Below are 24,910 nucleotides of genomic sequence, written 5' to 3'. Positions count from 1 at the left end.
CAGAAGCTGATCCAGTCACATTCATAGGCTGAGAATGTCTGCTGACCCCTCTAAGCTGAAAATAGCCAGCCCAGAACTCTTCCTGCAAGGCTAAAGACACCAACTGCGGCAGTAAAGGCACATAAACTCCTTATGTGCAGCTTTTAAACACGAAACGGTGCACATACAAACTCCAGGCACCATGAATACTTCAGTGCTTTCATGTAATCATTTAATTACACATATGAGAAATGTCAGGGACAGGGGACCACATTGGACAATAATATTTTAAGTAGCGTTAGCTGTGGTGCTTGGAATCCCCCTTCCAAAAAGTCACAGGTAAGGAGCTACACAACTTATATTGTTTAATACCCAGGTACGTTTAACATAGGAAATTCCACTCACTACTTGAAGTGACTCATTATCAAGCCTTAGGCTAAATTACCAGGTTGAAATCCAAGTTTTACAGCTTCAGTATTTAGATCACATTCCCACTGATAATAGGCAAAAACAAATAAACAAAAAAACACCTTGTTTTCTTATACAAGGAAATGTTGCGTATTAATGTATGAGGAGGCGTGTGGAGTTTGTACGTGCTCTATATAACACCTGGCTTCATGCAAGGGAAGCACATTGCCCTTTCTTGTCTTGCTGCAGACATGCAACCAACAACAATGTATTTCCTGATTCATTTTGCATTCATCTGTTACCTGCAACTTTCTGAAGGTAGGACCTGACAATATCAGCAAAAAGTATATTAATAGAATATGTTTTTGAGATACAATATATAGAAAATGTTGCATTTGGGATTTACTTTTCCCAGTGCATTTTCTACTAACAGCTCAATGCATCAGGGGAGGAAATTCTGCACCATGTATTAACCTTATTGCAATATTTAGATTTTCCCGTTACTAAAGCTGATGCTTTGAGACAGAGAACTGACAATGGTATTTTATGGTATTACATTCTTGAGGCATTTGTGGGCTCATTTGTGGTGCTGTTGGGCAGATAAGGGGTTACAGATTCCAGTGAGATGTCTTTATCTTTAGCAGATAAGATCAGAGCAGGATTAACCATTAAGTAAACCTAGGCAAACGTCTAGGGCTCAGGGGTTAGACACGAAGTCAAAAACCATAAATTTGCTGGGTCCCTTTAACCATCCCTTTGTGGATAATGAAGGGGGGGAGAGGGGGGGGAGAATTAGTGTCCTGCCTAAGGTCTTGTTCTTTCTCTGGATAAGAGGTTAAAAGTCTCAGTTAAAATACTTGTCGCTTTGCAGAGAGCATGTGCCGGTTAAGGATTCTGTCTTCCTAGCAGAAAGAATGTTAAAGGATCACTATAGGATCAGGAACACAAACATGTATTCCTGACCCTATAGTGCTAAACCCACCATTTATTTGGGTGGCTTGCCCCACCTTAGCCCTCCTATAAAGGTATAAAACTCACCTTATTTCCAGCGATGCACGGGTCCGCCGACGCTGGCTCTGCCCCCTTTGTGGCATCATTGAAATGGCTGATTTTTAGGCTAAAATCGGCACAGGGCAGGGCAAAATGCCATTTTGGCAAATCAGGACCTCCTCATAGAGATGCATTTCTCTGAAAAGTTAGTGTTTACATGAAAATGCCTGAAGGGAGCTATTATACTCACCAGAACAACTACATTAAGCTGTAGTTGTTCTGGTGACTATAGTGTCCCTTTAAATGTAATTTTTGGGATTAACTTGAAGTTTAACAGCTAATGGGATTGTCTATAGCAGAGACCGGTTAAACTGTTTTGCATTTCTCTTAAATTATTTTTTTAAAACATTGCCTACCAAAATTGCTTGCAAATATATCAATATTTATTTAATGTTAATAACTACCCAAGTCTGTGCTAATTCACTTAAAAAATCTCAGCTTAAAAAAGTAAAGTTACAAATCACAGTCACAGTGATTTAATGTGTGACATGTTATGATTCCCTTTTTTCCAGAAGTTTGGTCCTTAAGGGGTTAAAGGGATGCTAATATATTAACATATTGAAATGAACATTACAGTGCCAGATGCACCATTGTACGTCATGTTATAATAATACAGGGTACAGCAGTGTATCTCATGATGTAAGTTTAGGGGGACTTGGGGTTAGCATGGTGGCTTAGATTTAGAAAATGTTTAGAATTAGGGAGCATAAAGTTGTTGAGATTATAGTCAAGGGCTAGGGAATTCCTGCATTCAAGTTTTTAACAGCACATTTAAAGGGACACTATAGACACCTGAACAACTTTAGCTTAATGAAGCAGTTTTGGTGTATAGAACATGCCCCTGCAGCCTCACGGCTCAATCCTCTGCCATTTAGGAGTTAAATCCCTTTGTTTATGAACCCTAGTCACACCTCCCTGCATGTGACTTGCACAGCCTTCCATAAACACTTCCTGTAAAGAGAGCCCTATTTAGGCTTTCTTTATTGCAAGTTCTGTTTAATTAAGATTTTTTTATCCCCTGCAATGTTAATAGCTTGCTAGACCCTGCCAGAGCCTCCTGTATGCGATTAAAGTTCAATTTAGAGATTGAGATACAATTATTTAAGGTAAATTACATCTGTTTGAAAGTGAAACCAGTTTTTTTTTCATGCAGGCTCTGTCAATCATAGCCAGGGTAGGTGTGGCTAGGGCTGCATAAACAGAAACAAAGTGATTTAACTCATAAATGACAGTGAATTGAGCAGTGAAATTGCAGGGGAATGATCTATACACTAAAATTGCTTTATTTAGCTAGAGTAATTTAGGTGACTATAGTGTTCCTTTAATGAAATGTATTTGTTATAGACAGAATCTCTTTTTTACTCCCCCTAATATACTCACAGTAAATAGCTGCCATTTCCATTAGCCATTTGTGCAACATAGCCCAGGCATGCTATTTTCATTTAAATATAATTTCTAGACTTGTGCACAGTGCATATGTCAGTTCAACTCGACAGAATTCCGGTTCCCAAAATAAAAATTAATTGAGATATGAATCAGATAAACCAAAAGGCCATGAAAATGTGCCAAAATATATACATAGTGTAATATTATGTACGGTATATATTTTGCATTACGTTGACTGGAGAATAGAGGAGCAGTACAAAAAAATAGATCTAGATTTAAGGAATGTAATTTTTTTTTATTCCTTCTCCTTTTTTCTCTATATTGGTTACTTCTCACTTGATCTGTGAATAAAACGAACATTGTCAACTAATATGATTGTTCACTAAGCGATCAATCATCATTTTCGGGCATCAACCATCTAATTTTTTTGGTGCCACGTGCTAAATTCAGAATCACAAACGAAAACAAACATGTGCATAGCTCATTTAGTTCATGATTGAGGAGACATTTTCTCTTGGAGTTCAGGAATTCAACTGATCACCCGAGCGGCCCAAATTCGGGTGACTTGCAGTTCAGACCGAGACAAATTTCCAAGTCTAATAATTTACAAGTACCCTTTACCATTGTAATTTACCTCCAGATTAAACAAATGTGGCACCTCGTACAATAAATAGTAGAGAACCAAAGGTGTCACTTGAATACAAAGTGACCACAAGGTTACATTTCCAATCCACTTCACTAAGATCCTAAAGGAGAAAATAATAATAAATAACAAAATAACTTTATAAGCAACTCTAAAAAGTACTAGGACACATTAAACAGTGTAGGCTAATAGGAGGGGGAACAGCCCTGAGTGACATGCTTAATAATAGATAGTCAATAATAAGCATACCACACTAGTTCCAAACGGGTATGGATTGGCAGTACGAGAACTAACTGAAGAGGTAGCAATCTCCCCCTTTATGTGTTTAAGCCCTCATGGAAGTATATACAGCACTGGTTACGACAGAGCCTAGTGTGATCTTCCAGAAGCAAAAACTAAAACGTAAAAGGAATAGTGAGAGGTATGCTAAATGGTAAGAATGTTCGCGTATCCTACACTTAAAGGGGTGGAAAGTTTTGCCCACATATTTTAGTCCGCAAGAACATGTGAGCAAATACACCACACCTATTTAGCGACAAATAAAGAAAAAACGAGATTGAAAAGTTTCCGTATTACTGCTCTTGGAGAATATCGTTGATTGTCTATTAATGAAAGGAACACTCACTACAATGTCCACACTTAAAAGTATCCATTGGTAGATATTTCTTAAAATAACCAATTGAGGTGGCATTTGAAAAGTGGCTTGGTGATAAAAGATCCCTCAAATTTCTACCTCTACGTGCCGTGATAGAAGGTGATGGCGTAAGTACATTTTTGAGGTGTTTATCCGAGCTAAGCATGGGCCAAAATTTGTGTAAGATATTTTTTACAGAATCCCAGCCGGCATCAAAAGTGCCAATGCATCTTATGGGGCTAGCTTCCACCTTCCAGGTATCTTCACTAATTGTGGCACCTCGTACACCGACACAAAAGTGGGACACCAGGGAACAAAGTCAGAACAGTGGGAGAAATCCTGAAAATCAGGACTGTTCCACTAAAATGCTTGGGAGGTCTGATACATATATATTTACATATAATGCAAAAAAAGAATAGGTTGATTCCAGCCTGAGTGATGGAGATTATTTTTTTCTTCTGTATACTTATTCAGAGGAGTGAAAAATAAATGCAATATATTTATCATTAGCTCTGAAGATAAAAAATGCAAATATGAAGAGTACTTTACTCCAGGAACATAACCTGCCATAAACATTGAATGCTAAGTAAACCAGATTCTATACACAATACAGAGATAAACGACTTGAACTCTATAGCAAACCTAGAAACAAAGGGGTTTTTTTCACTAGAAAGTGAATTGTGGTGAATTGAAAAACTGAATTTCAAAATTTAGGACATCAAGCTGCTTTGGAAAAAGGTGGATTGTATAATTGGTTTTAATCACAGCAACTACATTGTAACATTTGCAATTACATATTCAGTTCACCTTTATTCACGGTTTCATAGCTAAACATATTTGCAACAAATATGTTGAAGTTATTTACTAAACAGAGAAATGCTAAATTTTGTCAAAAATACAAGTCGAGTCGTCATAGTCTGACTAGTGACTATTGTGGCCTAAATTTCGGAAGCAGTCACACCATTTTAGACTAAAGATAAATGTAGAAAATTGATGGAAGTGCACTCTACCCCTTGCCAAGGAATCCAGGGTGCTAAACTGGATATGTCCCAGTACCCAAATGGACCAAATATAATAGTAAAAATAGAAAATGAATCCAGGCACTCCAAATGAATTCCAAGAGAAAGGCAATTTATTGGAACCAGCAGCTACAAAGCGACGTTTCAACCCCTAAGGGTCTTTATCAAGCTTATCAAGCTTGATAAAGACCCTTGGGGGTTGAGACGTCGCTTTGTAGCTGCTGGTTCCAATAAATTGCCTTTCTCTTGGAATTCATTTGGAGTGCCTGGATTCATTTTCAATTTTTACCATTTTAGACTGGCATGACTTCTTACCTTGGGTTCAGCTTCCTGCCTCCATGACCCGCAGTGTCGGGACAACCTCATTGATCACCATCTAAAAAAAACTGATTATAAACTAACACGCATATATACAAGACACTACATAAGAGAGAATACAGATAAGATTTTTAAAAAAAGTACTATTTTGTAGAAAGGTCTATATGGTCCTACTCACCTTTTCCAGAGCTATAAGACAAGCTCTAGTGTGGATGGCATTCAGTGGTACAATCCCCATTTATAAGTTATGTGAAGTTTTTTAGTAGATGTATATCTTGTTGGTATAAAGACCATGTGAAATATAAAATAAATAATAATAGTGCTTATTGTATAAAAGCGAAAGGTGAATTAATAAAATACCAAGTGGTTACACACATTTTATTGAGCAGGGAGACTGCTCAATGGATAAAGCTTGGATAAAAACTCTGGTGCCAGGTAAAAATAAATAAAAGAGTAAAATGGCTGACTCACAAGTTGAAAGTGGCCAAAATACCTTCTATAAAATACAGCAATAAAAAGCGGTATTTTAATAAATGTATTTTGGCCACTTTCAACTTGTGAGTCAGCCATTTTACTCTTTTAATTATTTTTACCTTTATTTTTACCTGGCACCAGAGTTTTTATTGTTCCAGTGAGAATTTTACTCCAAATAATCCTTGGTGGGGATTATACCACTCAAGCTTTATCCATTGAGCAGTCTGCATGCTCAATAAAATGTGAGTAACCACTTGGTATTTTATTATTTCACCTTATACATTAAGCACTATTATTGTTTCTTTTATATTTCATATGGTCCTTATACCAACAATATCCATCTACTAGAAAACTTCACATATCCCATAAGTGGGGATTGTACCACTATATGCCATCCACAAAAGAGCTAGTCTTATAGCTCTGGAAAACGTGAGTAGGACGATATAGATCTCTTACAAAATAGTACTTAGTACCTGTTGGGATATACTGCACCATTATTTGCTGTCCTTTTATTTTTTTTCATACGGATCTCGTACTGAGGAATACTTCCCCTGACAAGATTGTGATTGGCTTCTTATACAAGGTTTTATTTGAACTTTTTGCTGTATTTATCAAACATAATCTCTTTTGGACTTACTTTTTGGACTCTTGATTATTATTCATTATCTATATTTCAAACTATTTTTTCTTTATACAGTTGCAAGAAAAAGTATGTGAACCCTTTGGAATGATATGGATTTCTGCACAAATTGGTCATTGGTCAAAATGTGATCTGATCATCATCTAAGTCACAACAATAGACAATCACAGTCTGCTTAAACTAATAACACACAAAGAATGAAATGTTGCCATGTTTTTATTGAACACACCATGTAAACATTCACAGTGCAGGTGGAAAAAGTATGTGAACCCTTGGATTTAATAACTGATTGAACCTCTTTTGAGAGCAATAACTTCAACCAAATGTTTCCTGTAGTTGCAGATCAGACGTGCACAACGGTCAGGAGTAATTCTTGACCATTCCTCTTTACAGAACTCTTTCAGTTCAGCAATATTCTTGTGATGTCTGGTGTGAATCGCTTTCTTGAGGTCATGCCACAGCATCTCAATCGGGTTGAGGTCAGGACTCTGACTGGGCCACTTCAGAAGGCGTATTTTCTTCTGTTTATGCCATTCTGTTCTTGATTTACTTCTATGCTTTGGGTCATTGTCCTGTTGCAACACCCATCTTCTGTTGAGCTTCAGCTGGTAGGCAGATGGCCTTAAGTTCTCCTGCAAAATGTCTTGATAAACTTGGGAATTCATTTTTCCTTCGATGATAGCAATCCGTCCAGGCCCTGACGCAACAAAGCAGCCCCAAACCATGATGCCCCCACCACCATACTTCACAGTTGTGATGAGGTTTTGATGTTGGTGTGCTGTGCCTCTTTTTCGCCACACATAGTGTTGTGTGTTTCTTCCAAACAACTCAACTTTGGTTTCATCTGTCCACAGAATATTTTGCCAGTACTGCTGTGGAACATCTAGGTGCTCTTGTGCAAACTGTAAACGTGCAGCAATGTTTTGTTTGGACAGCAGTGGCTTCTTCTGTGGTATCCTCCCATGAAATCCATTCATGTTTAGTGTTTTACGTATTGTAGATTCGCTAACAGGGATGTTAGCATTTGCCAGTGACTTTTGTAAGTCTTTAGCTGACACTCTAGGATTCTTCTTCACCTCATTGAGCAGTCTGCACTGTGCTCTTGCAGTCATCTTTACAGGACGGCCACTCCTAGGGAGAGTAGCAGCAGTGCTGAACTTTCTCCATTTATAGACAATTTGTCTTACCGTGGACTGATGAACAGCAAGGCTTTTGGAGATACTTTTATAACCCTTTCCAGCTTTATGCAAGTCAACAATTCTTAATCGTAGGTCTTCTGAGAGCTCTTTTGAGCGAGGCATCATTCACATCAGGCAATGCTTCTTGTGAAAAGCAAACCCAGAACTGGTGTGTGTTTTTTATAGGGCAGCTGTAACCAACAGCTCCAATCTCATCTCATTGATTGGACTCCAGTTGGCTGACATCTCACTCCAATTAGCTCTTGAAGATGTCATTAGTCTAGGGGTTCACATACATTTTCCACCTGCACTGTGAATGTTTACATGGTGTGTTCAATAAAAACATGGCCACATTTTATTCTTTGTGTGTTATTAGTTTAAGCAGACTGTGATTGTCTATTGTTGTGACTTAGATGATGATCAGATCACATTTTATGACCAATTTGTGCAGAAATCCATATCATTCCAAAGGGTTCACATACTTTTTCTTGCAACTGTATATGTATTCTCTCTTATGTAGTGTCTTGTATATATACTTGTATAGTTTATAATCAGTTTTTTTTTCACCTGTGGCGCTTCCTCCCCCTCCACTTTTTTTTTGCTTTGTCTACTCTATAGGGCCTGGGAGGGAGCCCTATTTTTCAGGTGTGCTGCCTTATATTTATCTCTGTGTGGTCTAGGATATTAGCGCTGATCCTTTGTACATATTTTTATTGATCACCATCTGATTGCTTTCAGTCAATGAGCTAAGCCCTGCACCCCTGGAAGTTGTGGAGGCATGGAGTGGTGCACAGTGAACCACAGTTAAAATGTGAAACTGTTCTCAAACGGTGTAATGGTATAGACATAGTTTCGAAATGACCAATGATAGATCCTTTGCTGTTTTGAAATGACCACTTCCATAATACTTTGCTAGCCTTCGCATATAGATAATTAGCTAATTAATTAGTCTGTGTCATTGTGTTTCCTCTTTTACTATTTCAGGTGGGGGTTCTATTTAAGTATTATTCCAGTAAACTGGTTTTATGTTTAAACTTAATCAGAAATAGTTTGTGTCTCGGTTATATACTACTAAGGATTTTTTCATTAGCAGATTCTATTTTCAACTTTGTTACCAAACATGATCAGAAGGAAAAATAAACTTCATTTGTTACAGCTGTTTTTGCAAATCTGCCATTGTTAGCATACTTGTCCAGGGATAGATCCACAGAGGACCTCTTTGTGATGTTGGACCTCTTTGTACGTGTTTCCAGACCATCCATTTAAATTACAAACTGAAAATATAATATTGTGTAATATTGCTGTAAAAACAATAACTCAAGGATGTAATCCTAGACATTCTGAAACACAGGGTTCCTAGTTACAGTGTAACATCAAAGGATTTCTCAGTGTAAAAAGTGTAGGAATTTACCACCTTAATTCTAATATTTGGTATGACATTATAGTGTTAACGTCTCTGTATGTAACATAATCAGTGATTCTGAGTTTTGTATGAACTCAGATAATGATAGCAGCTGCAAATACGTTTTATCTTTAATTTGTTTGGTATCATGCAATAAGGTCTCCTTTAGACTTTAGCGGCAAAGATTGGCTAGGACAATTCAATACATTTTCGGAGCTGACCTATAATTATGACTATGGGATTTTATTCAGAGCAACTCAGTCCTTTCAAGCCCAGATCTACTGTACATTTAAACAATACATTTTAACCACAAACTACACTTAAGCTATACTGTGGTGGTTGAGAAACGGAGTGTATATGAATACCAAAACAACAACTTTTAAACACAGTGTCCACCTTCTACTGGCTGCAGTTTTCATCATATATGCATTTTTTTTTTTGTCAATCTTTATTTTATTGAGGCATGTTATTATGGTGGTACAGAATAAAGAGAGGGAGACATGCAAGGGTCATACAGGTTGTACATATCATGGTAAATTGCAATATCTCCGCAGATTAACGGCCTCATTTTGTATTTTATAAACAAGCTTAACTGAGAGAGTGCATAGTAAAGTAAAAAGGTCAAGATGATGGACATTCAGTGTGTTAAACATGGCTTAATAACATATGTTTTTAGCAGTATCAGGCGAGTGATTGTCATATTGTAGCATAGATTTTTAAACAATGGCGTATTGAGAGTTACCTGCACATTTTTGACATTTAAGGAAAACACGTTTAAACATTTCGATAAGAATCTAAGTAGTATATGTTTCCAGCTTAGTTCAGTAGATTTTCTGCGCTTATTCCTAAACTATAATAATATCAAGATGATTATCTATATTTATAGATTGTTATACACATTATTTTAACTCGCTTAGCAAACTGTATTGTTAGAGTAAGAACAAACAAACAGGTGAGAGCACCCAATGGCCAACAGCTGTGGACTAGACACCCCATTACATACAAGGCTGCACAATGTCACAGCAGGTTAGACAACGCTTCTGAGTGACTAAGGTCACATTACTAGGAGAGGTGGTTGCCATCTAGTCAGGTCTGACTGTAATTCAGGACTTTAACTGAATACTTAAGCAGTATAATTCTATAAGATTGAAAAAAAAACTGAGTGCTTTAAAATTATTTGTGGTCATTATAGACCTGCATATTTAGCAGTAGTATAGTGTAATGGGTTGAAATCAGTGTATTCACTAGCTTTTAGTTTTACATAACTTGTAAAAGAGTAGTGTGTAACCTTAAGGAATTCAAGCAAACTCCTGCACCAAAAATAAGCATGACACAGAGCAGAGTCATGAGAGTCAAAGGTAAGCTGCCGCAGGTATGATGTACATGACAGTGATGCCAGCTCTGTGTAATCCCACGGCTGGGAGACCAGTCCATGTCATCCGATGCCCATTCTCGGCAGAGTGGCTGCAGGATCCTCCAGGCCACGGGAGGTGGCAGAGCGCTGCATACGGATCGGGGTCTTCCTCTGGCCCCAGGCCTTTAGAGAGGGCTGCATCATTAAACCACAGGCTCGGTGGCTACGAGAGTCCGAGGCTTTCCCATATCGGGTGCAGTGGGAGACCCGGTTGGTCATCCGCCGCCAGCGGCGGGCGGTCTTCCTGCGAGGTGGGCGATGCTTTAAGGGCTTTCTCCCTTGGGCCCTCAGCCTGGGCAGGTATGTAGGAGTACCCGGGGGCAGTCGCTCCGTCCCCAGCCCCTCTCCTGTCCACTCCGTCTCTGCTTGGACCGGTTTCGAGGTCATGCGCTGTTCCAGTGATGCCCAGAAGCGTTGGAAGCTGTTCTCTATTCGGGTGAGTATACACTCCACCGCAGTGTTACTGTCTCCACCGTGTGTTGCGGATGGCGGGGGCGACGTAGGCCCCGCCGCCATCTTGTTAGGGACTTCACTTGAGGTGGAGGAGCCTTGTTGTGCTGCCTGAGGCCATGAGGGTGGTCGTGCAAGGCCATCAGGGACCGGGATAACCCCCTCCGGTCCATAGGGGGGGGTGACGAAGCCGGTGAGACCATCCGTCCGGGATCCGCACCAGACACTCAGCGGCCGAGCGGGACGGCGGCCGCCCGCCCCGCTCCCCGCTTCAGCAGGCCGCAGGCCCCGGCCACACGATCTCCCCGCTGGGGTGCACATCTATCAGATCTGAGGACTTCAGGATAGGCAATGGGTCGTCGCAAGTCAGCTGGCAGATATTCCAATGAATTTAGGCAGGTTTGTCGTTTATTTCTTGCTCCATATATGCATTTTTTATATCCTCAGAATAATGTTGCTATTATATATGCCTTTACTAAATGATTACAGGTTAATCCCATAGGGGTTTACCATATAAGTAATAAACATGTATTTTGGGGGTTAGTCCTTATGGGTTAGCCCCATGTGAGGGTTACCTATATGGGTCCAAGATACTGGGTATATTCAGGGCCAAATTATAATAAGCCTTCACCCAGCTGCACTTGAGTTAAAAGATGGGGTAGGAGCCACTTATCAGGCCATTTACTTGTAATAATGGGGTCCCATTTTATAAATATTATGTGTTAATAGAGAGAGCTGATCAACCCTGTGTGTGAGAGCAGAATATAACTCTCTATTGGATGTATCAGGGATATTGCGGTTGTTAAATTGATTTTGTCTGTTTCCACAAGGTAGAGATACGTTTTAAAGACGTATAGACTTATAGTTTAGTGACAAGACTGAAAAGTAGACGTGCAATTCGTTTCGGTCCAAATATGTATTCGGACAAATTTCAGACAATTCGGACATTCGGGTACTTCCGAAGTTCCGAAGTGCCTAAGTTCCGAAGTTCCGAAGCACAGTATTGCCTAAGTACTAATAAACTTACCCAGTGAAAGAAGAAGAATGTTACATTGTAAATAATTGTAAATAAAAAGTATACAAACATAGCCAGGATTCAGCTGTAAGCATTTGCAACACTTACAACAATCAAGTAACACGCATTCATATAAAATGTAAGTTACTTGGCCAGTCAATGTAATGACAGGAATGAATAAGTAGATAACTCCCTAATTCCCACGGTATTAGGGAGCTATCTACTAAAAGGCTGAAAGGCCTAAATTGGTCTTTCAGACAAATTTACTAATGCTAAGTAAAGATTACTTAGTATTAGTAAATGATGCCCCTACTCGCTATACCGTGTCTATTAAACAGTGAGCAGCCTGTGGCAGGTAAATGAAGAGACTGACAGGTAAGTCTCTACATTTACCTGTCACAGCACTCTGATTGGTTGGTTTGAAATTCACCAATCAGAGTGCTCTGTGTCATTTTACACAGCGTGGGAAAGTTCTTTGGAATTTTCCCACGCTGTGTAATTTGACTCATAACTCTCTGATTGGTTACTTAATTCACCAATCAGAGAGTTATGAGTCAAATTACACAGCGTGGGAAAATTCCAAAGAACTTTCCCACGCTGTGTAAAATGACACAGAGCACTCTGATTGGTGGATTTCAAACCAACCAATCAGAGTGCTGTGACAGGTAAATGTAGAGACTTACCTGTCAGTCTCTTCATTTACCTGTCAGAGCACTCTGATTGGATGGCTTAAACCCACCAATCAGAGTGCTCTGAGCCTAATTGCAGGGCGGGGCAAGGCTTTCTAAGCCTTGCCCCGCCCTTCAGAGCTCAGTCTGCGTGGAGCCCTCCATGGGTGAAGATGGATTTTTTTGGATACAGACATTATTCGCTAACGTTGGCAACAGCCACTTAAAGGGACACTATAGTCACCTGAACAACTACAGCTTAATGTAGTTGTTCAGGTGAGATCTATAGCTCCCTGCAGGCAATCCAGAGGGACTTCCTGTCATGTAGACGGCCACCAGAGGGACTTCCTATCATGTAGGGCCCTAAAAAGGTCATGTACATGTCAGAAGTATTAAAATACGTCTGACGTGTGCAGGAGACAGAAGGCACTGTGTTCTCGCTTTCTCTCTCCTGCCTGTCCCGCGAGCTGAGCTGTCAGTCATGAATGTCGCCCTATGAAGTATGTGCGCATGTTTGGCGAAGCCGTGCATTTGCACAACGGACGAATGGAAGCGTCTGATTGCTCCCTGCTCGCACCCGCCTATTTCGTAATTTTGACGAAATAGGGGGCATGGCTTCACGAGGCTCCCGGCGCTGGAATGAGGTGAGTAAAAAGGGCTAACCAAACACAACACAGAACTTCGGGATACGGCTGGAAGTTAATCTAAAAGGAACATAAAAGTATACAACAATAGTGAAGCACAGTTAACACGTTTTTTATGCGCTGAATACAAATGCACTCACAGGATTAAGTAGAATATATCGCTTATAGGGTGCCCCCCTGGTTGAAATGGGGGGTTGATAATCCCTTGGCTTCTTTACTAGCTTCTTCAATGATGCTCAGGACTCCAAACGGGTAATGGTAGAAAATATGTTTTTTATTGATTAAAAGTGAATAATCACCATCAATATAAAATATAAATAAAAGAAAGAACGGTATGGTCCTACGCGTTTCGTTCTGCAAAGAACTTCATCAGGGACCGTATACAAAATAAAATAAAATCAATATGCAATTACAGCATGTGAAAAATACATCCTATTCCCCCCATCCCCGAGTCCTCTTTAAATAGGGCTACTCCCTGTGTCCATTGGTGGTTCCGTGGGTGGTGTCCAGTGTCCGTTGCTTGAGGAGGAGCTGATCAGCTGTTTTTCATCCTCCTCGTATTGCTGTAATCAAATTCTGGCGCGTTCGAATAACCGGAACCGGAAGTAAGGGTTGAACCACACTTCCGCGTTCCATTTGCGTTCCACCTGCGGTTCATATGCGTTCCACCTTCGTTATAATTCAGCATAATATACAATCAGAAAAAAACAATATATTCTATCTGCTAAAAAGAAAAATGATGTTAGTAACCTTGTCTGCTGCATATTTTTTGTGTAATTAGAAAAAACTATACATGTATAGTCAATCACTATTAGCTGCTGAGTTCAAACAATGACACACAATATTTCTTAAAGTGAAAGGTAAGCAAAAAATACATATTTTTTGATATATATGGACCTGTCAGGAAAAACACATATATAGAGTGTAACATACACAACTGGACTATATGATATATATATCAATATCCATTGATTTATTAATGTGTGATCGATGCCGTAAAGGTTATTTAAGAATGATGAATTTTAAAAATAATACATTTTAATCAATTTTGTGAGTCTCCAATATTAAATGGAGTTATAATACGTTTTTGTGAAGTTCCTATAGACAAAAAATCTCCACTATTACTATGTAATATATCTATTATGAAAAGGTCGTCTTCTCTGGGTAACGATCTTGGGAGGCTGTATTATAATTGAGCTAAGTACTTTTATACATTTTCACTACGGTTACTATCTATAGTAGTGTGTATATTATATTGAGTAAAAAGGGCTGCCTGGAGTGTCCATTTAAATCTTATCCACAACAACATATAGGTCAGTATATGAACACTCAGCCAATAGTAAAAATGGAGATGTCCATAATCCAGATTATATCTAACAGGGCTAGAAAAGGGCAAACAAGTGACATGTGAAAAATAAATCCAACACCACTTTATCCTGCAACTGGAAGTCTCCATCTTAGCTCCCTGTCAATCATTGTTATAAACTCTGGCCTTTGCACCTGTCAGTCAACATAGAGAAAGCATACAGTGCAGGGGGAAATGAGACAATGTTTCTGTGTCTCCTGCTCACTTGCAATGTTTGCCCTGGCTTTGCCTTGACTAAACTGGATTGTGGCATAATTTGCTAAATATTTCATATGCATTTAAAGGGACTCTCCAGTGGCAGGAAAACAACCCGTTTTCCTGGCACTGCAGGTCCCCCCTCCCTTCCACCACCCATCCCCAGTTGCTGAAGGGGTGAAAAGCCCTTCAGTGACTTACCTGAGACCCCCAGCCGATGTCCCTCGGCGGTGGTTTCAGGTCGCCGCCGCTCCTCCCCTTCATCACGTCAGCCGGCGGGGGAGACTGATCCCGCCCGCCAGCTGAGGAGACATAATGCATTAGAGCTCTCCATAGCAAAGCATTGAAAATGCTTTTCAATGTCTTCCTATGGGGAAATTGAGTGACGCTGGAGGTCCTCACACAGCGTGCAAAACCTGTGGTATGAAGCAGGAAGTGCCCTCTAGTAGAGGAGGAGTTAACCCTGCAATGTAATTATTGCAGTTTATGAAAACTGCAATAATTACAGTTGCAGGGTTATGGGTAGTAGGAGTTGGCACCCAGACCACTCCAATGGGCAGAAGTGGTCTGGGTGCCTGGAGTGTCCCTTTAAGAGAAAATGGAGCATCAAACCAAGAAAAGGTTAATGCTAAGTTTTTAACGTCATTGATTACTTTCAGTGCTTTAGTCTATTGTGTAATTTTCAGAGTAGTCCCAGTTTCCCTTTAAGAGTACAGAAGGTTTATAAAATGCACAATGATAAAGTGAAGGTTTGCCGACTTTGTTCCCTGGTTGATCATCTCTTTAGAAATAAAGTATCAGCCTACAAAGCTGTGACATGTTTATTATCCTATTATTAATGGCTGTAAAGTAGGCACATGAAAAGCTGTTATTTATCTAATAATTTCCTGCTTGGCAAATAATAACACAGTAGCTGCTGGCAGCAAAGAATGTGACTATTATTAAACCAATGTTGCACTGAGGGAGCGCCCACTGGGCTTTCTGCCTGCAAGGGGAAGAGTATAATGTCTGCACACTGACAACAGAGGTAAGATGTGCACAGAATTGACATTAGTTAGCCCTGAACAGAGGTCTGGGATGCCAATGTCATGTGTGCTGGGAGTGCAACTTTACAACATCACACAATTAAAAATATCTCATGCTGACTCCTACCACCATGACCACTTCAAATCAGTGAAGTGGTTATGGTGGTTGGAATAACCCTTTTATTTCCATATTTAGTAGATATCACTGTGGTGATGCATATTATGTATGTTTTTCTGGTGATATCATTGCTGTTGTTTCACTAAGCCACAATTTTGGAATAAAAATGCTAATTAAATTAGGTTCCGTTCAATTGAGTGAATTCAATTGCAGCTTCTGCTACACAGGGGCTTCGCCCGGAGAAAACAGCTATACATGAGTTGGTAGAGCATTACCCATGAGCTATGAAACCAATTTCAGTGACCCATTGGCAAGGTCACCTACCAGAGTTGAGTTATCCATAAATTAGTCCAAGTTGGGTGTACTGTTTTTAACGAGTGTACAAATGTGGTAATTATTCTTTTTAATCTTAAAATCATTCTGTTCTAGTTTAGCTAATGTATCTATATCATTTAATGAGCCCACGGTTATTTTCATATTCAGCATTTTGCTTTGTAATTCTATTTTCTATTCTAATTTCTATTTCGAATTCTTTGCTATTCTTAAATATAGAGATGGTATTCTTTCATGATAAGAATTGTGATAACGTGTATTTTCTTCTTTGTCTTGTAGCTTTCATGAGTTACCAAATACAGTGTTGCACTGAATATCGAGACCACATTCCCAAAAAGGTTTTAAAGAGAGTAGAAACCTACAAAATCCAGGCTGCCAATGGAATATGTGATGTGCGTGCTATAGTGTAAGTAAGATTTTTTTTTTGTACAGAGTTCAATAACCCCACAGATTATTTCTCCTGTAGAATGCCATCAGTCACCGTCATCATATAAAGATTTATATTCTATAAAAATATAACAGACCATCTTTGCTATCAAAATCCAATTATTTAAAAAATAAAAAACATTTTCATCCTCTTCTTTTTTATTTTTGCATAAATACCATGTATGTATTGTATGTAAAAAAATAAACACTTTATAAAATAAAAAATTACAAATTTAAATTAAAAAAAAGGAAAAACTCAAAACAAATCCCAAATACTAAGCATTAAATGCAGGCATGTTTTTTTTTATTGGGGGTGTAGCTACTAAATAGTGATTTAAATATATATATATATATATTGTATCTGGGAATCAGAACAATAGGTTCTTTGTACTCGTCATAAAGCAATTGTTTTCTTGTTTAACGTTAAGAGGTAATTTATTTGAAATCCCCTTTACTATATTTCCTTGTTCTGTTTTTTTTTTTTGGACAGGTTGCGCACAAAGCGCAGGACCATATGCATTAATCCTACAAATAAGCAAGTCTTGAAATGGATCGAGAAGAAAAAGAAAAGTGTGCAATGCGAGACGAAGTCAACATGCCGTGGCAAAAATAAGAAAAACAAAAAAAGAAAGCGAAAAAGAACAAAGTTTTTAAAAGTTTAAAGGGCTCATCGGGCACTAATGACTACTGACATTAGGATTGACTCTTGCCACCACTTATGAAGTGGACATAATCAACTTGCTTAAAACCTTTTTAGCTATTACAAAGAAATGTAGGGGCAGGTAACTGGATTGAGGATATACCGAAGGTTTACTAGAATAAACTGCATTTTTAAGGCATAGCATTTTAAACATACATTTATCCCTGTGAATCTATGAGCAAAAAATTGGACAGTGATATCGCACCTTCGGACTGCAAAATGTTTTTGTAAATTACATTTCCCATGATGTTCAGTGGGCAAGCTTTGCAATTAAATTGTGAAAAATGACATGCATATTTTAGAGAATTTTGTCTACAAGTATAAACAAGACACTAACAGGTGGTTTTAAGACACTGTCACAGATATTCAAGCAAGATAAAAAAAAAAAAAAAAAGGTTGACAATTTTCAAAGCTTGTTTTTTGGAATCGATTTTCAATCCTCTCAAGAGTCAGTAAAGATAAGGTTGAATGTGAGCAAGTCAGAGGAAAAAGCTGTGTACGCACAAGCCGAAACAACTACAACTAAAACAAGATATGCCGGTAGTAAACTAATAAAGTGAAATAATCGCATAAGTCAGATTCAGTTAAAGCATTAAAAGGGCAGACAATTTGCAAGAAATACGTGGTTGCCGAGAATTTTGCTTGATTTGTGATTTCTACATGTGACATACATGAGAATGTGGTTAAACTTGAAAAAGTAAATGTAACAAGACAAAAACAATGGGAAGAAAAATGACACGTGGCAGAAAACTGTATAGAACAGGGTAGGCAACCTTTTAGAAACAAGTCTTAAAATCCCTTGGCTGGTTCTATTTTATTTAAATTAAAGTGTGTATGTCGCCTTATTCTGCTTATGTTATGTGACAGGGCTGCAGTTGCTTTGTAGGATTCTATTTGGGCAAATGTGAGCGGTGTTATATGTGTGAGCAGTTAGTGGTAGTGTGTGTTACATATATATGTGGGCTGTGTATCATGTGTGTGAATGTGTGCTGTCTATGTAGGACTGCTTGTGGAATTGTGAGGGTGTCAGATTGTATTGTGCGTGTGTGTGTGTGGGGGGGGGGGTGCTTTGGGTACTGCGCGTGTGAGGCTGCTTGTGGTGATGTGTGCAAGTATGTGTGTTGTCAGTGGTATTTTGTTCATGGTGGCTGTGTGTGTTTGTGTGTGTGCTGTTTGTAGTATTTGCCTTCTGGGGACTCTTCTTTTGTGGCTGTGTCTGTATGTCTTGCTATGTAGGTGGTTTCCTTGGGTTCCAGTGGAGAACAGGTTGGCCAGGTACAGGTCAAGTGCAGGGGCTACATTAACAGCTGAGGGCTGCTCTTATCCAGTGCGGAATCCCCTTTACAAGCAGTGGGAGGAAGTGATCACTACCTCCGCGTGCTGCAATGACTAAATTGAGGACTGCACCTCATCAACTGCTGCAATCACTGCTTGGCCAAACATTCAGCTGAACCAGCAGATATCTGAAGAAGTCCCACTGGGGCCACTGATAGGCCAGCTCTAGGTGAGATCCTAAGATATCCTCATCCTGTTTGGATCTGGCAGCCTTGCTTGCCATTTAAAGCTAAATTGACCACATGCATGGCACACGTGCCATAGGTTGCTGGACCCTGGTATAATGCATCCTCACAGAGAACTTAAAAAACAAGGCCTTAATAAACCTCTGAGCACTTCTATAATTACCAGGAAATAGTCTTCATGTGTGCAACTCAACTAAGTTTCTCTCTCTCTCTCAATGTTAAATATGTTTTACTTTCCATAGTGCATATTTCTCTGAACAAGTCAACAATGCTAAATAACCAATTTAGTTTTTATCCCCCATCATAGATACGCCATCATATCTAGCATATGAAACACAATGGAGACTGCGCATAAGATGCAATTGTGTGGGTGAAGAGCTAGTGCATGGAGCAATTTGCAGTGCCGTTCTATTGGTTTCCATAGTGATTTGTTTACGTTTAGATTTTTTTTCCTTCAAAATTGTTCTTTATGCATGTATATATTTAAAAAGTTTGATATCTTGTTTATTTTTATATACATTTTTACAATGTTTAGTGTATTTAAAATTGTTTTTAATCAAAATAATAAAAGGTTTAGTTTTTGTATCAAAAACCATTTCACGGCCTGTGTCGGTCATTATTTGATTCTGTAACAACATTTGTAGAAAACTAGGCATAGATTTAATTGATTAACCCCCCCCCTGGACTTTGCCCCTTCCCCCCCCCCTTCCCAACTCCCTGGTATGCAATCATCATATTAATGAAAAGCACTAATACGCAATCTGACGTTCTTTGTAAAAAAATATGCATTAATTCTACTTCAAAAGCTAACAATAATATACTTAACAGATGGTATTTCTTAAAGACGTTACAGAGAGTGAGAGATCTGAAGTAGTCGTCTTTGTATCAGCAAGTCAGGGACACACCAGGAGAGGAGATCGGGTCGTAGGAGGAAGAGAACGTGGTCTATTGTCCTCTTCCTTTATAGGCAAAATTACGTCATAACGTTTGATTTAGACTCTGGCCAAATAAGGAAATTCCCCATATAAGGATCCTACCCCCAATTTCCCCATACAGCACATTCCAGAGTTCTCATGGTCCAGAATAGAAAACACCATCTTTTTAACCCATTAGACCGCCACACCTTAATATGTATTTGAATAGGAACATATAGAATATGAAACATTCTACATACATACTGTGCTCACTAGACAACACACATTGGGAATGTGTAGAGAGACCACATTGATCACAGCTCCAACCACTGGCCACATGGTAGAGAATCTGCTGTAACCTTCCCAGAAAAAGGTAGGAAGGCTGGTTAGACCTTTGTGTGCTAGTTGTAGTTTCCTGTGAGCTTGGTACCACGGTGGTAGTAGCTCCAGTTTCATAATTTAATTCAGCTTAATTTGTATCAAAAGCTAAAAATGATCACCTGTGATATTTTTAGACCTAGTGGTATGTAAAAGCAAAATGAACAAAATGAAGTTATGCTGCATTGAGTCAGATGCAGAAAGAATAGCTGTGTGCAGGGACGGACTGACAGCTTTCTGGGCCCCCGGGCAAAATTACATCCTGGGCCCTTCAAAGACCAAATATTAACTATTAAATAGGACACTATAGTCACCAGAACGACTACAGCTTAATATAGTTGTTCTGGTATCCACAGCCAATCCTTGCAGGCTTTTTTTATGTAAACACTGCCTTTTCAGAGAAAAGGCAGGGTTTACATTACTGCCTAGGAACACCTTTAGTGGGAGGCACTGATGTTCAACGTCTCCACGCTCTGCCTGTAGACTTGAACACTTCCTATAGAGTTTCATTGATTCAATGCAACTCTATGAGGAGATGCTGATTAGTGTAGCGTCGTGTTTTGCTGCGCATGCGCAATTGCCTCTCAATTCTTTCCTATAGGAAAGCATTGGATTGGCTGATATCATGTAATTTGGATGGAACCAGCTGCAACGAGATTGGCGTGGCACTGGAATAAAGGTGAGTAAAAACACCTTTTACTTCTCTGATGGGGGGCTGGCCATCGAAATTATGTTTTCAAAACTATAGAAATACACATTTGTATTCCTGACACTATAGTGTTCGTTTAAGTAAATGTTAAATATAACTTTCAAAAAACACTGTCCGGATTATTCTCTTTAATTTGAATTGCTGGGAAAAGTTAATTTCAAATTATAGGCCTAAATAGTTGTATTAGAAAAATTCCCCAAGTAAATTTTGTTGCTCAATTTCATTATGTAGGCATTCAATTTGAAATTCAGTTTCAATTTCAGGCAATTCTTTAGTGAATGACCATGTGTGTATTCCTTGTGTCAAAGTAGGAGAGAGAGTGTGTGTGTGTGTGTATTCCTTGTATCAAAGTAGGAGTGTGTGTGTGTGTGTGTGTATTCCTTGTATCAAAGTAGGAGTGTGTGTGTGTGTGTGTCACTCCTTGCCTCCCCTTTTGTTACTCTCTAACAACAGTTGTCACCCATCTGATCAATTTCTGTCCCCCTCACAACCCACTCAGTTGTGCCTGTGCTGCACCTAACAGTTCTTCCCAAATAACCCACATTTGTCTTCCATCTCAATTAAAGGGACACTATAGGCACCCAGACCACTTCAGCTTATAGAAGTGGTCTGGGTGCACTGTGGCAGGTCCCTTGAAGGGATCCTATAGTGCCAGGAAAACAAACCCGGAATCCAAACTGACTTTTGGTCCATTATCTGACGCTGGACATCCTCACAGACCTCCAGTGTCAGATTTTCCCCATAGAAAAGCATTGAATGTTTTCCTGAGGGGAGGTTTAATGTGCATGGTCGCACGCGCATTAAACCTCCCCTCAGGAAAACATTCAATGCTTTTCTATGGGGAAAATCTGACACTGGAGGTCTGTGAGGATGTCCAGCGTCAGATAATGGACCAAAAGTCCGTTTGGATTCCGGAAGCCCTCTAGTGGCTGGTAGACAGCCACTGAGGGCAGACTTAGAGCTGCAATGTAAACATTACAGTTCTATGGAACTGCGATGTTTTACATTGCAGCACTAAGTGCAAATTTAGACAGCACCCAGACCACTTTAATGAGCTATAGTGGTCTTGGTGCCTACAGTGTCCCTTTAAACCTGTAAAGGTAATTATTGCAGTATTTAGGAAACTGCAATAATAACCTTTGAGGGTTAACTCCACCTGTAGTGTCTGTCTACTAGACAGCCACTAGACAGCCACTAGAGGGACTTCCAGGTTGTTAGGTGTCTTTTGGTCGCCTGACACTGGACGTCCTTACTCTATGCATGAGGACATCCAGCAACATGTAAAACCCTATAGAAAAGCATTATACATGCTTTCCTATGGGGAAAGTACTAATGCGAGCGCAGCCATTGCTGCACATGTGCCTTAGGTCTCAAGAGTGGAGGCGGAGCCTGAACTAGCGTCGAGTGACATAGGTGCTGGAATCAGGAAATTACAGGGTTGGAAACCTGGCACTAAAGTTTCCCTTTTTAAATTTTTAACCCACCCCATTAATTTTTTTATTTTTTTTTTATTTAATCTTGATTAAATTTTATACATGACACATTTAAATATTCATAAGCATAGGGAATACACTTAAACAGCAAAATAAGGAATATATAAAGGCTTGTACAAAAAATATTCTGTAAGCAGGCAAGCAATCAGTATCAGGTAATGACACCTTAGTCAAATAATAAAAAAAATCCCCTATAAGTGGAAAACTTCCACATTTATGAAAAAAACACACAGAGCACAAAAAATACAAAAACATTAAGAAAAACAACAACAAAATAAATAGACAAAAAAACAGACCCCTGAGGTGTCTCACCAACATCTTACCCACACCTCTATAAACCCCTGTGTGCCTCTGCCCTGTCTCACCCCTACATCCTACATATGTTTCTGCACTTTTAACCCATAGCTTGCTTACCTGCACCAGCTTGGGAGGATCTGCTGTGCCAGGCTCCTGTTCTCCCTCTCCATCCAGGCTGTGAGTGCTCCGTGTGAGAGGGGAGCAGGAGGTGTGATGTCACTTCCTGCACCGCCTCCCATCCTCATACAGAGCACTGAGCACTAGCTGCAGGGAGAGAGAGAGAGAGGAGACCTGGCAGTGAGAGCAGGTAAGCTGCCAGGTCTCACACTGAATGGGGGAATTAATTTGCTGAGCGATATGTTGCAGAGCCCCCCCTGTATCATCCTGGGCCCCTGCAACCTTCTTTCTCACAGTGGAGATCTCTGATCTCCACTTCAGAAAGGTGAATGCAGCCGGGCCCTTGACTGCCTCGGGCCCTTGGTCCATGACCGATCTGCCCGAGTGGTCAGTCCGCCCCTGGCTGTGTGTGCTTTTAAACTTAATAGACTTTTTGAAAAATACTAATTAAGAGCTTACTTTTTCAACAGTAATAATCATCAAAGCTAATGAACATTTATTAGCAATCCCCGTTCAGTTATTACAAAACTCAGGATTATGATCATGGGTGTCCACAGGAATTTTTCCGGGGGGGGGGGGCCCTGGGTGCTCTCTTTTCTTTAAGGGGTTAAACCGCTCTCAAATGGTTTAACCCTAAACGCTTCATCCAGCTCCAGACCGCTCAGTGGTATTCGGCTTTTGAAACGGAGTGTCAGGAAGTGCAGATTGACATCAGGCATGGGTGCTACAGATTGGCTAGAGTGGTTAGTTGACGCTCTAAGCCGATCGCTAGTTCCCGGTTCATAATTTTTTAATTCAATAACTTTTTTATGAATGGGGAGCTACTGATTGGTTTAAAGGACCAGCTGACCGCTCTAGCCAATCAGCGACACCCCTACCCAGCACTCTGTGCTTCCTGACACTCAGTAAATAAAAGACACATTAACACTGATATTTTTTTTTTACCTGGGGAGATGAGAAGGTCCAAAGTTTCCCTGCCAGGCCCAGGTACCAAAGCCTTATGATGTGGTGTCCAGAATAAAGTGGAGGGTTCACTTGTCCTTCCTGCTCCAATCTCCTTTTCTTCTCCTTCATTTGACACAGTCTTCTTTTTCTTCTGACACTGTCTTCTCTCCTCCTTGGCTCCTTCTGCTACGTTCTGCTTATTTTGCTCCCCCTTCTCCTCCTTTCTCTTTCTGATCCCTTTCTGCTTCTTGCAGACCCTTTCTGCCCCTTCTCCTACTTTACCTTTGTGCTCCTTCTGATTCTTTCTGCTCCTTTACCTTTGTGCTCCTTCTGTCCCTTTCTGCTCTTTGTAGACCATTCCTTTGCCTTGCAGACCCTTCCTGCTCCTTGCTGCCCCTTCCTGCTCCTTGCAGACCCTTCCTGCTTATTTCTGCTCCTTCTCCTACCTTACGTTTGTGCTCCTTCTGCCCCTTCCAGCTCATTGCTGACCCTTTCTGCTCCTTGATGTCCCTTCCTGCTCATTTCTGTTCCTTCTCCTACTTCACCTTTGTGCTTCTTCTGTATCTTCCTGCTCCTTGCTGCTCTTTCCAGCTGCTTGCTGACCCTTCCGTCTTCTTGCTGACCCTTCCTTCTCCTTGCTGACCCTTCCTGCTCCTTGCAGACCCTTCCTGCTCATTTCTGTTCCTTTGTGCTCCTTCTCCTACTTTACCTTTTGTGCTCTTTGCTGTCCCTTCCAGCTCCTTGCTGCCCCTTTCTGCTCCTTGATGTCCCTTCCTGCTAATTTCTGTTCTTTCTCCTTTCTGCTCCTTCTCTTATTTTAACTTCCTGTAGGCTGTCTCCCCCATCCCTTACTTACCTGATCTATAGGCTACCTGCCCCCATCCCTCACTTACCTGATCTATAGGCTGTCTCCTACCCATCCCTCACTTACATTATCTGTAGGTGGATCCCCCCATCTCTAACTTGCCTGATCTATAGGCTGCCCCATCCCTCATTTCCCTGATCTATAGGCTTCCCCCCCATGCCTCACTTCCCTGATCTTTAGGCTTCCG

At 40.0% G+C, this 24,910-nt stretch overlaps 1 protein-coding gene across 1 annotated transcript; it reads left to right on the top strand.

The window, feature by feature from the left end:
- Nucleotides 1–606: 606 nt before the first annotated feature.
- Nucleotides 607–19,111, top strand: CCL28 (C-C motif chemokine ligand 28). Its single transcript, XM_063454026.1, has 3 exons — nucleotides 607–705; nucleotides 16,639–16,765; nucleotides 17,276–19,111. Exons 1-3 carry the CDS (start codon nucleotides 639–641, stop codon nucleotides 17,445–17,447), a joined length of 366 nt encoding a protein of 121 aa, XP_063310096.1. The 5' UTR covers nucleotides 607–638; the 3' UTR covers nucleotides 17,448–19,111.
- Nucleotides 19,112–24,910: the final 5,799 nt, after the last annotated feature.

Source organism: Pelobates fuscus, chromosome 5 (assembly GCF_036172605.1).
Source record: "Pelobates fuscus isolate aPelFus1 chromosome 5, aPelFus1.pri, whole genome shotgun sequence".
NCBI lineage: Eukaryota > Metazoa > Chordata > Amphibia > Anura > Pelobatidae > Pelobates > Pelobates fuscus.
Note: the sequence above shows the minus strand (reverse complement) of the source record. Positions and strands in the feature narration are given on the sequence as shown.

What these genes read in the sequence shown, in the direction of transcription:
- CCL28 (XM_063454026.1), top strand. Translation starts at nt 639, where the DNA reads ATGCAACCAACAACAATGTATTTCCTGATTCATTTTGCATTCATCTGT. An exon ending in TTACCTGCAACTTTCTGAAG is followed by an intron (nt 706 to 16,638) that starts GTAGGACCTGAC and finishes TTTGTCTTGTAG; the next exon opens with CTTTCATGAGTTACCAAATA. An exon ending in TGTGATGTGCGTGCTATAGT is followed by an intron (nt 16,766 to 17,275) that starts GTAAGTAAGATT and finishes TTTTTTGGACAG; the next exon opens with GTTGCGCACAAAGCGCAGGA.